The 13,099-nt window shown below is 41.1% G+C and overlaps 1 protein-coding gene across 1 annotated transcript in view; it reads right to left on the bottom strand.

The window, feature by feature from the left end:
* Positions 1 to 661: 661 nt before the first annotated feature.
* Positions 662 to 13,099, bottom strand: part of LOC140737319 (vesicle-trafficking protein SEC22b) — a 34,798-nt gene continuing 22,360 nt past the window's right edge. Inside the window, exons 3-5 of the mRNA XM_073063749.1 lie at positions 11,375 to 11,535; positions 6,340 to 6,486; positions 662 to 1,289 (exon numbers count right to left, since the gene is read on the bottom strand). Coding sequence (XP_072919850.1) covers positions 1,135 to 1,289; positions 6,340 to 6,486; positions 11,375 to 11,535 — 463 coding nt within the window. The 3' untranslated portion in view covers positions 662 to 1,134. The remainder of the gene's footprint in view (positions 1,290 to 6,339; positions 6,487 to 11,374; positions 11,536 to 13,099) is intronic.

Raw genomic sequence — 13,099 nt, 5'->3', positions numbered from 1 at the left:
CAGGCTTCTGATGGCGTTCAATATTTTGGCATTTCAAAAGTTGATCTGAAAGTTTCTTGTGAGAGAAACTCCCTTGCGCAGCAAGTTTCAATTTATTTTCAATCTCTGAGTGAAAAAAACTGTCAGGTCTCCTATAAATTTACACCACATTACTTTAGACCTTTGCTGAGGGGTCAGGTCTCTCACGACCTATCCTTACAATTCTGTACACCTCAATCAGCTTTTTCCTCTCCAAGTAAAACCCCCAACCTATCGAGTCTCTCCTTGAAACAGAAATACTCTGTCCCCAGTGAGTGCCCTCTGCACCCTCTACAGGGCAATCACATCTTTCTTTTAGTCTCTCTTTCTCTCTCCGAAGCTCAGAAAATATGACATAACACCTTTTCAGATGTGTTGTGTGTCTGATCATCATCTTGGGTTTTGTCATACATAAAAGCAATAAGTTGAAACTACTGATACCTCGTATGTTTAAATCAGGTAGTTGTTCTCTTTTTAACAACTGATGTGTATACATACTATATAAAGACACCAGTACAGAAGGTACAGTAATGATCTCCAGTTCCTTGATTAAGTTGTAGAGAAAACACAGACGAGAAAGATCTCCCAGCATCTTCTAACAAGCATTTAAAACCAGTGGACGTCCTTATAATTGATAAAGCCATTCTGATGGTATGTGATTTTATTCAATGTATGAGCGAGATCAATTTCTACACAGTTACAGCAAAGTATGTTATCTTTCATTCAGCCCAGTTGCTCCGATCCACACAGGGCCTGTGGACAGACAGATTTCAGAAGGTCATTCTCTCTGCAGATGATTTTGCTACTGCATTTTTCAAAATTTCCAATCTTTATAATGATTCCGAAAATAAAATTAACATTTATTATTCTTCAGATGTTAGGATGCACATTCCAAAGGGTTTCTTTAGTTCAACATCTGTTGTTGGTAAATGTAGTTTAATCGTGCCAAATACTAAAGGCCTATCATATCATAGTAATTACAACATAAAGAAGACAGACCAATATCCAGACTAACTGGCAACAAATTGCAGGCCTCAGAGTAAGTGTATTCCAGGAACTCTCAGAATTTGGTGCAGTGAGCACAGATCACTCATGCCACACTACATTCAGTCAATTTTAGAGCCACCAGAATCGTACATAAACTATTAGCATTACTGCAAAAACGGCGACGGCTGCCAGCTTGGCATATGTCGAACGCATGTTCAAGTACTTGGCGTCCTGTCGGTACTTCTTCGACAAGCTAGAAAGACCGCTGGCCTTGCTGTCCAAAGCTGTAAAAACACAGAATGAAAAAGTATTAGTCCAAATGTGGAAGCTGGATAGTAGCAACTGGGACCAGTAGGTTGAGGGTGAAGCAAATATCTGAACCATCAATTCTGCTAAATACAATAGGTTTCAACCACTCAGACCCCAAGACCATCCAATGGGGTAAAAAGGCTGTGTATGGTTTCATCAATTCTACCTTGAAATCTAATCTACAGCAATATACTTGTAAGCTCAACTTTCCTATGCTTGCTTGTAGCTTTATATAACCTATATACATGAAACTGTTCAGCAACTTCTCCAGTAATTACAATACTGTTGCTTCTCTATTTTTCTAGAAACTTTTTAGTTTTCAGTAACAGATGTCATGATACTTGTGTCTGGTTGTTTTATAAGTTAATTATTATCACTGCAATTTTCGTTATCTATAGTTTGAGTATGAGATGACCACGACTGCCCTTTTCTTTGTTTTCTTGGCTTTTCTTTTTTGTTTGTTTTCCACTCTGTAACCAATAAAACATTTGTGAGCAATAAGTTTTATACCTCATTCTTGACTTCTGAAGAACTTGGTATCACAAAACCATTAGGATTCAACAACATAGAAACATAGAAAATAGGTGCAGGAGTAGGCCATTCGGCTCTGTGCACCGCCATTCAGTATGATCATGATCATCCAACTCAGAACCCTGTACCTGCTTTCTCTCCATACCCCCTGATCCCTTTAGCCACAAGGGCCATATCTAACTTCCTCTTAAATATAGCCAATGATCCGGCCTCAACTGTTTCCTGTGGCAGAGAATTCCACAGATTCACCACTCTCTGTGTGAAGAAGTTTTTCCTCATGTTGGTTCTAAAAGGCTTCCCCTTTATCCTTAAACTGTGACCCCTCGTTCTGGACTTCCCCAACATCGGAAACAATCTTCCTGCATCTAGCCTGTCCAATCCCTTTAGAATTTTATACGTTTCAATAAGATCCCCCCTCAATCTTCTAAATTCCAGTGAGTATAAGCCTAGTCGATATAACATGTTATATCTTTGTAATATCTCACAAAGCCCAGCACCTCACACTTGTCTGCACTAAGCTCCATCTTCCATCACAATTAATGAAACAATGACAGTTTGAGCAATGATCATAGGCAACAAAGGTCAACAAAAAAGCCATATAGATTTAACTGAGGAACAAAAAAGGTCAATGACTTGAAAATTAAATTCTTCAAATACTGCCTGATCTGCTGAGTGTTTCCAGCAATTTCGGTTTTGAAAAAAAGTGGCACGTTGTCTAAGTTCAAGGGAGGCACAAGAGTGTGTAATATTAGGAGAGGTGCACCATAATGAATTTCAGCTACTTTTAACAATAAGTGGAAAAGGTACAAGAATGTAGGACCTGAATTGTTTGTAAAAGAAAATGCACCCTGAAAGTAATAAAATAGTTGTGGTAAAAGCTAGCACTGGTCCACAAGTTAAAATCCTACATTGGAGTCAGACTAATTTTAATGGCATTAAATAAGAATTTGCAAAGGTTGATTGGCAGAGGCTGTTAGTAGCTAAAGGGACATCTGGCAATGGGAGGAGGGGGTGGAAGGCTTTTATATGCCAGACCAGAGTTCAGAACTTGCATGTTCCTGTCAGAGTGCAGGACAAGGCTGGTAGGAATAAGAAAATCCTGGCTACCTGGGAATATTGAGGCTCTGATCAGAGACAGGCAGTGGGAATCAAGCAAATCCCTTCAAGAGTATACAGGTGTAGGAGCACACTTACAAAGGAAATTAGAAGGGAAAAAGGGGACACAAAGTATTCCTTTCAGATAAAGTAAAGGAGAAGCTTAAGTGGTTCCATTCTTTGTGTATAAAACCATGAAGCATATATGAAGTGCATGTGCAATCTGTTTCTCCCAGGGAAGGGTACAGGGTATAAGTTTAAGCTAAGAGTTGAAAGATTGAAATGGGACTTGAAGCAAACTCTTAAACCAGAGGGAGGTTTGTATATCGAATGAGCTTCCAGAGACAATAGTTGATGCAGGTACAGTAACAGAATTTAAAAACATAAAATAGGTGGATAGTAGGAGATGGGCCAAATGCGGGCAAATGAGTGGGGATTAAAATCAGCATGGATGAGTTGAGCTGAAGAGCCTGTTTCCATGTAGTATTACTCCATGAATCTACAACTAAGTAGATTAAGAGCAAGCGTGTAATCACAGAGGGAAAAGGTCTCCCTTAGGAACCAATGTGGCCACCTATATGTGCATTCATGAGAGTTGGGCGAGGTCCTAAATGAGTACTTCTTGTCTGCATTTACCAGGGAGAAGGTCATGGAAGTGAGGGAATCTAGGGAAAAGTACTGTGATGTCCTGAAACAGGTCAATGTGACAAAAGAGAAAGCGTTGGCTGTCTAGAGACATACAAAAGTAGATATATCCTAGGTGCTTAAGGTATAGCTTAAGATGTGGGAAGCAAGGGAAGAAATTCCTGTGGCACTGGTCACAGAATTTTTTTAAAATCTTCTTTGCCATGGGTGAGGTACTAGAAGGCTGGAGGATGGACAATTTGCTTTCATTTAAGAAGGGTGTAAGGACATGCCCAGCCGATAAGCTTAAAATCAGTGATGGAAAAGTTATTGAAGGAGTACTGAGAGGTGGGATCTATTTGCATTTGGAAAGGACTGATTGGGGATTATCATATAAACATATAACAATTACAGCACGGAAACAGGCCATCTTGGCCCTTCTAGTCCATGCTGAACGCTCACTCTCACCTAGTCCCACCTACCCGCACTCAGCCCATAACCCTCCATTCCTTTCCTGTCCATATACCTATCCAATTTTTTTTTAATGTCAAAATTGAACCTGTCTCTACCACTTCTGCTGGGATCTCGTTCCACACAGCTACCGCTCTCTGAGTAAAGAAGTTCCCCCTCGTGTTACCCCTAAAATTTTGCCCCTTAACTCTCAACTCATGTCCTCTTGTTTGAATCTCCCCTATTCTCAATGGAAAAAGCCTATCCACGTCAACTCTATCTATCCCCCTCATAATTCTAAATACCTCTATCAAGTCCCCCCTCAACCTTCTACACTCCAAAGAATAAAGACCTAACTTGTTCAACCTTTCTCTGTAACTTAGGTGCTGAAACCCATATCATGGTTTTGTGTATTTTTTTAGAAGAGGTGACTGTTAAGGAACAGAAATCACACTCCAAGTTTTTTCTCGTGTCACTGCTAATTTCTTACCCATTATTTTATACCCGTGGCTCCTAGTCCTCTGTTCTTTCACCAATGGAAAACAGACTCGCACTATTCACTCCATCCAGACCTTTATCATTTTCTATAACTCTATCTTATCTCCTTAGCCATCTCCAGAGAAACCAGCCCCAGCCTCTCCAATCTGTCCTAGTAATTGTAGTCCAACATCCTACTAAGTTTTAGTAAACTTCCGCTGCACATTTCACCCAATGAAGCAACCAGAATTGTAAACAGTACTCCAGCTGTATTTGGACTAAGTGGTTATCTGGAAGTTCAGCACAATCTTCTTGCTTTTATACAAAATGTCTGTGTGGATAGAGCCCAGAACCATGTATGCCTGCATTCTCAACCTTACCCACCATTTTGAATGATTTCTGTGCCTATACCCCAAAGTCCCTCTCTTCTTCAACATCTTCAGAACAGTATCCTTTATTCCAGATCGCTGCTCTTCAGTACTCCTACCACCTTAGATGTCTCAGTATCAAAATTCACCTGCCATTTGTCTGCCCATACTACCAGTTTATTTTTCTGAAATCTTTCACTATCCTCATACTGTCAAGCTCTGTTTCATCTGCAAATTTAGAAATTGCAGGTGATCCTGATCAAATATGGTTTCTTACAATGAACACTTGAATTAAATGTTTGTTTTGAAACAAATGCCATCATTTAACGTGATCATCAAACTGTTGAACTTTAAAAATACAAAGCACATGGTCCATTCATATCCTTTATGGAGGGAAATCCCTATCCCTGCTCAGTCTTCAATACCACTACAGACAGGTCCAATCCAACTGAGTGCTTTATGAAGGACTCACCGTTTCAATTAAAGGCCTGATGTTCTGCAAGGACACAGAGGTAAAGAGATGGAATCTGATTAACTGATCAGACTGACCAAGATCTGTGGCTGAGGTCATTGTTACAGGCACACAGTAACTTGGGAGATTACTCTTCGACTAACTTTTTGAAAGAGCCACCCAACACATCAGGGGGAAAAGGAGCTTAGGAGACGACAGAGCCTAACGGCGACTGCTTTGCTTACATCTTCGGAAATAGCTCTATTTCCATCTTTAATATCTCCATTTTTCCCTTTCAGGGTTCTTTTGAAGACCCTGACCTGCAGTTACACACTGACTTCAGTTCTTTGCGGGAATGGGACCCACTCTTGGGGTTTCACAACTGGCCCTCATTCGATATGCCTGGGATGCGGCCTAAGAGTTTAGCTCACCTTCGGAGTAATGGGATCTCGTGGCTCTGGAAACCGGCGGACCGAAGGGTCGGTGTCTCTGCAGGAATCTGGGGAGTCATGGGAGACAGAAGATCGAAAGCAGCCAGCTGGCTGTGAGCCCAGAGACCAGAGTTCGGGAAAAATGACGCAACAGACTTTTAACATCATTAATCAGCGAGTTGTTTGATATGTATCGCCTCTTGCTGTGAAACAGGGACACCTCTTTTTCCCTTATAAGGGAGAAGGAGAGAGCCTGTGATGTGTCGAATTACTCGGTGAACAAGTAGTCTTTGGGATACTGTAAGTCTGTGTTTTTGCTGCACACTTGAGTGCTCGATGAGGGGCGCCGATGCTTTCTTTTGCTGGTGGGGGAGGGGGATCGTTTCTTTGCTGCTGCTTACGTGTGGGAGGGAGGAGATGGGGGGCTTTGGAGTTCTAACATTTAATTGTTATTCATTCTTTCGGGGCACTCCTCTGTTTTCGTGGATGGTTGCAAAGAAAAAGTATTTCAGGATGTATATTGTATACAGTTCTCTGACATTAAATGCACCTTTGAAACCCATCCTAATTTGTTGTTGCTCAGACACAGAAGCTTTACCTGAGAGTGCTTCTCCTCGCTGCAATACTTCTTCAATATTGGCCACCATTATTCTCTGCACATCTTGCAGCTCTGTGTTTATGGAGCCAAGGTTTCTCCGTGCTCTGCTATCGATATAGGATTTCTTTGTTTTCTGAATGTACGTGTCTGAAAGAAAACATGAACAGCAAAACTTAAGTTACATTTGACAATCACCTTCCATGTAATCTGGCTCCTTACCACCCAGTCATCTCCCAGTTATCAGGTCAGGAGCGGAGGTGTTCAGTGATATGTGTACATTAAATTTCAATCACACCTCCTCAGCAAATGAACCAATCCACACCTGCACACAGCAAGCCAACTTGCAGGAATGGTCGATAATTCCCAAGCAGTGACCATCTTGAAAAAGTGCAAATCAAACCGCCTAACCCTTGATATTCAAAGGCATTAGCATTGCTGAGACCCCACCAACAACGTTCTGGGATTGTGTTCAAAAGTCAAGAGGTTATGTTGTAACCTTATAAAATTCTGGTTAGGCCACATCTGGAGTATTGCATAAAGCTCTAGTAACCCCACTATAGGAAGGATGTTGAAGCTTTGGAGAGGGTACAGAAGTGATTTACCAGGATGCTGCCTGGGTTAGAGAGCATGTGCTATCATAAGAGGCTGAACAAACTTGGTTCGTTTTCTTTCAAGCGGCAGATGCTGAGGGGAGATCAGATACAGGTTAATAAGATCGATAGATTTCAGTGAGGTTCCCCTTATTCTTCTGAAATCCAGGAAGTCCCCAGAATCATTCTTTTGAATCTCCTCGACTCTCTCCAATGCCAGCACATCTTTTCTTAGATCAGGGGCCCAAACTTACTCAAAATACCTCAAGTACAGTCTGACCAATGCCTTGTATCCCCCTCTATTCTCCTGTACTCCCATTACTCTCCATTACATTTACATATCAGGAGTAAATCATTTTTACTCCTGGACAGAGACTATGTCCTAGGGACATGCTGAAGGACACAGTCTGAAACATCAACAGTTTACTCCTTTCCATAGATGTTGCCTAAACAGCAGAATTCCTACAATGTTCTGCACGTGTTGCTCTAGATTTCCAGCATCTGCAGAATCTCTAGTGTTACTTGGTTTGAAGGGTGTATGATTAAGAACAATTAAATAGGAAAACTAGCTTGGAGAAGACAATGTAGAACATGGAGGAAAAGCCATTGGGATAAGTGCTGAATGCTGGGAGACCTACAAAAGGATCTGGGTGCAATTATTGAGCATAAAAGAGTACTGCAGCACAGAACAGGCCTTTCGGTCTATCTGGTCCATGCCAAACTGTTATTTATTCCGTTTAATCCCATTGACCTGCACCATGACTTCTGCCTTCCAAACCACTACCAGCCCTGCATTTATCCCAACTTAAATGCTGCAATTAAACCCACATCCACCACTTGCACTGGCAACTCGTTCCACACTTGCACCACCTTGAGTTAGAAAGTTCCTCCTCAGGAGCCTCTTAAATATTTCACCCTTAACCTATGACCTCTGGTTCTAGACTCTTCCCAACCCCACAGAAAAAAAGCCTGTTGCATTTACCCTATCTATATCCCTCATAATTTGTATACTTCTGATCAAATTTCCCCTCATTCCTCTATAATCCAGGGAATAAAGTCCTAACCTATACAAGTCCCAGCAATAACCTTGCAAATTTCTCTATACACTTCCACCTGCCTTTTCCCAGCCCGTTTTCCCAACTGGTCAAGATCAGGCTGCAAGTTTTGAGAGGGCTGGGGAGTGGGGATGAGGAGGGGAGTAAAGGATTAGCCATGATTGAATGGGCCAAAAGCCTAATTCTTCTCCTATGTCTTGTGGTCTTACACCACCAAGAGATCCAATACACTAAACAACTGCTATATGACCATAAGGAATGTCTACCATTCAATCCCTAGATCTCATTTTGGGAAATCTGACCATTTGGAGGATCATCTGATCCTCCTACCTCCGCAAAGGCAGAGGCTAAAGGGCACGGCTCCAGTAGTAAGGACAACAAAGAGGTGATCGCAGGAGGCAGCGAAACAGCTATGGGATTGCTTCTAGTCAGCAGATTAGGCTGTGTTCAAGGATTAGGCTCATCAGAGGATCTGAATAACAGTTGTCACAGACTTTTTAAAAACAGTTGTAGATTGTTCCCACAAAATCTCCCCCAACCAGCAGCACTGGATGAACCATACTCTGTTGATGGCATCCATGTTTGGAAACCAAGTCCAGGAACAATCTCCAGAAAGCCCTCTCACATGCAAGGTGGCAATTCCATACCAAATCTCAATCACTGAAGGATGCTCAACAGTTGTGGCAAGGCTTGAATGCTAACACCTCCTATAGAGTGAAACAGGTGACAACAAGGTTTTGCTCCCAGGTGAGCTCAATGCCTTTTACACTTGCTTTGACCTTCAGAACATGGAGGCACAATTTGCATGCCATATCCCTTGTAATGAAGCCATTTGAAAGCAAATTAAGAAAGGTACTGGATGATGACAGAACAGTCTCCATTCAGAGCACCATGAATCGTTGCTCAACAAGCATTGATGCCAACATCTGTGCCTCTGGTTGGGTAGCATATTGGAACAAGGAATGTCCGGGCGGCTCAGAGGAAGTGTGGAAATGATTAAAGCAGTGGTCTGACTACAACAGTTTTTGTAGGGTAACATTATCTGAGAAAGCCTCTGATATGTTAATCAGGCAGTGACTTGCAAAATTTGGCTTAATTTTAAGCTCGAAGGAAGTTCAAGGAGCTTCAGGAAAGTTACAAGCATTCAGCTTTTCTGAGTATAAAAAACCAGAATCTACTCTGTATGCATTAAGGTTATTTGACGAACTTTAAGTGAGAAAAAAAACTGCTTGTCAAAGTAGACGCAAAGACCAAAGCCCAGTTGGATGAATGGAAGACCAAAAAGAAAGGAATCAATGGAGATACAAAAAAAGAGGATTCATCATCAGCTGACATTGTGGATGAGGAAACCAAAAGGAGAGATCAGATCGTAGGGGGAGCAATGAAAGGATTAATAAGAGAATACTCCAGTGAACTAAGTGAACCTTCCCAAAATCAAGATGCGCAAACTAGAAGAAGAAAAAGGAAGAAGAAATTACTCTCAGAACTACTTCCTGCTGTCTCAGAGTCAACTCTTACAACCACCACAGAGGAGGCCTTAGAACCTGAAATTTTTCACAGCCACAAGTCTCAACTGCATGCAGAGGGAACCCCTTTATCAGTAAAGACATTATTCCACAACAGAAAGAATTGTCCAGATTAAATCTTTAGGCTTGAATGTGACGATTTAAAATTTACCATGCTGTGGATATCTGTATATAGTAGTCGTATCATATACTTTGTATAGAGTTGAGATGCGTTCTCTATTGAGTTGGATTTTATAGTTAAGCAGGGAGGAATGTATTTAATATTTCAGTAATATTTGAGTAATCTTGTACATATATTGTTTGATTAAGCATTCTAGTTTGTTTAAATAATTCATTACTGGTTATATGTATACGAACATGAAATGCATATACGTCCTGACACTACCACATATTACATATGCACCTCGCTTAAAGTAAACATGACGTTAGGCACACATTTTGGACTCTATGTCTTCCTTTGAATTAGTTTAATGTTTCGATGATACAAAACATAACACCCTCCAGTTCAGGTGGAAACTGTCCCATTTGTACAGGTCCTACCTGCCATGGAAGACTGCCCAATGACTCAAAAATGTGAAGCTCTCCCTCCTGCACCATCTCCTGAGCCAGGTGTTAAACAATATTATCTTCCTATTTCTAGCCTCACTAGCACATGGCATAGGTGCAATTCTGAGATCATCATCCCATCCTTTAGCTTTGCTCCTAATTCCCGAACTCACTTTCCAAGGCCTCGTCAACCTTCCTGCCTATGCCATTGGTACCAACATGTGCACAACTTTTGGCTGCTCACCTTCCCCATTAAGAACGCTATGGACTCAATCCAGAAAGTTCCTGACCGTAGCACCTCGGAGTCAACATACTATCTGGAGGTCTCATTCTCATACAAAAAGATCACCTATCTGTCCCTAGTGCTCACTGCTTCTCCTCCCTTCCCTTGAGTTACAGAGCCAGACTCAGTGCCAGAAACCTGAATGCCTGGCTTTGCTGCTATCCAAAACAATATACTCATTATTGAGGCAAATGCCACAGGCGTGTCCTGTACTGGCTGCCTATCCTCTTTCTCTCTTCTGATGGTCACTCAGTTACATTTCACCTTAGGCATAACAACTTCCCTGTAAATCACCTCTCCATTTCCCGTATGACCCGAAGGCCATCCAGCTCCAGTTGCAGTTCCCTGAAGTGGTCTGTAAGAAGCTGCAGTTGGATGACCTTGTGGGTGTAGTAGCCAGCGATACCAAAAGTCTCTCTACCTTCCCACATCCCGCAAGAGGAGCCCTCCAATGTCCCGACTGTCATTCCCACTGCTTTAACTGGGCAGTAAGCAAGGAAGTAAGAAACCTGACAGAAGTTTACTTGAGCTTTCACCTCTTCTTGCCAAAGCATCCTGATCCAAAGCCTCAGCTCCCCATTCTAACCCTGGCGCATTCTAACAATGGCTGCTCCTACAATGGTCGCTTTGTTTAAGTCTAACTTCTTTTTATTAGCCCTTGCCAAGTTCCTAATAATCCATACAATCTCAAGCTCTGCAGCAAGTCCCAACAGGTCCCACTCACCTTCTTAATCTAGCACGTTACTCTCTGCAAGTAACTGTCCCGCGATCTCAAACTCCACAGAAAATCCCAACGGGCCCACTTGAATTTTAAATCTGGTACGCTACTCTCCAAAAGTAATTGTCTCGTGATCTCAATTTCCTGAGAAAATCAAAAGAGTGTGGAATGCTTAGACTAATTTTCTTTTCAAATAAAGATTAAAGCTTCCCTTCCAAAAGTCTCACCCTCACTGAACACCTATAAACAGAACAAGGAGGCAGCTAGGTGTGAGTGACTGCAAATAAAAGAGCCAGACCAGGGAATGATATACTCACCAAATTCAATGAACGAGTAAGGGCGGGAGACTGTTGGGACTTTCTTTCCATGCTGCTCGTCAAATTCTGCCTGCAGGTCCTCGAGATACGCAAAAGCCAGTTTTTTTGAATATGATGCATCACATAAGACCAAATAGCAGACACCTTTCTCTATCACATAGCTGTAAAAGAAAAAAATCATGTTAGAGAAATAAATTGTTAAGGCAATAGTTCAATGATCATTTAGGATAATGCATCTAACACTTCTGTTCCAAATGAAAAATTCCAATCACTAACTGCAGCAGAAGTAGGAGATAAAGTTTTCAGATTTGCTCATCCACAAAAGTGTTATTCTTTCACTGCCATCTCATTTCACAATGCATAGTTTATCCGTTAAATTGTCAAACCACTGCTTATATTTTGTTGATTACTTACAAATAGACACTGTCCACGCATTACTGATTATTTATTCAGGTTTACCAGCATTATCTTACTATTTAGTGATATCAGAATCAGTTTTATTACCACCGGCATGTGACGTGAAATTTGTTAACTTAGCAGCAGCAGTTCAATGCAATACACAATCTAGCAGAGACAGAAAAAAATAAATAAAACAAAACATAATAATAAGCAAACAAGTAAATCAATTATGTATATTGAATAGATTTTAAAAATGTTCAAAAACAGAAATACTGTATATTTAAAAAGTGAGGTAGTGTACATTATTGGTCATTTTAGTGCAATGCAACTCGATGTACACAATGTAGTTAAGTATTTTATGCAAATTCCACATTCACATGATGACACTGATAAGTTTATTCTGTATATTTCCACAGATACCGTTTGACCTCCTAGGTTTTGATTTCTTAAAAGTCATTTAGAAGCTTTTGGAAAATAATGACCACTCTGTGGGTGCTAGCATAAACCAATGAATGCTGGGAGTGCTCAAGAAATCAGGCTGCATCTGTGGACAGGGAAGCAGAGTTAAAGCTTTAACTAAGATTTCTGACCTGAATTGTTAAAATTTCTCTGTCCACAGATGATATCTGAGTTTCAGCAGCATGATCTGTTTTTTTATTTCTGATTTCCAGCAAACACAGTCTAATTTTCAGACTGAAAACAACATTCCCCACTGTCAGAATTTTACAACAGATTCAAGTTAATTGGGTCATTGGTTAATCAGGACAGCCACTTATTTGAGACAACTCTTAAAGAACAAAAACTAATGAAGAAAATAACCAGGCTTCCCTTCATTTAGTTGGAACACAATGTCGCTTCATTGGGACAGGACACTGTTTCTAACAAGCGTCAGTCAAGTGCACTTGTATGGCTGTTGTGTGGCAGACACCATGCCTTGCTTAGAGCAAACAGTTTTTAAACAACGTCAGTAGCGTGTACTTGTGTTACACTGTCCATTTGGGTCGATGGATGAAGATCCAAAAATCAGTGATTTTTGATCATTTCGTTTTGCTTTAATTTTGACTTTAAAAAAATTAGAGACCCTTGCCAAGGTGGCATGAAAAGATTTGGCAACTGCCAAAAAAATTACCCTACTGGACCAAATTAAAAGTCATCTGCCTACCACCACTCATCGTCAGCAGGCAGAGACATCTAGAGTGCCGAAATCTACAATTGCACGCTTGATAGATCAGCAAGATAAACTGTGGCAATAGGCATTAAACAAATGACAACAGGGAACATCCCAAAAATGAAAGCGTGAAGGCAAGGATCCAGATGCTTAAGAGG

The sequence above is a fragment of the Hemitrygon akajei genome, chromosome 12 (assembly GCF_048418815.1).
Source record: "Hemitrygon akajei chromosome 12, sHemAka1.3, whole genome shotgun sequence".
Taxonomy (NCBI): domain Eukaryota; kingdom Metazoa; phylum Chordata; class Chondrichthyes; order Myliobatiformes; family Dasyatidae; genus Hemitrygon; species Hemitrygon akajei.
Note: the sequence above shows the minus strand (reverse complement) of the source record. Positions and strands in the feature narration are given on the sequence as shown.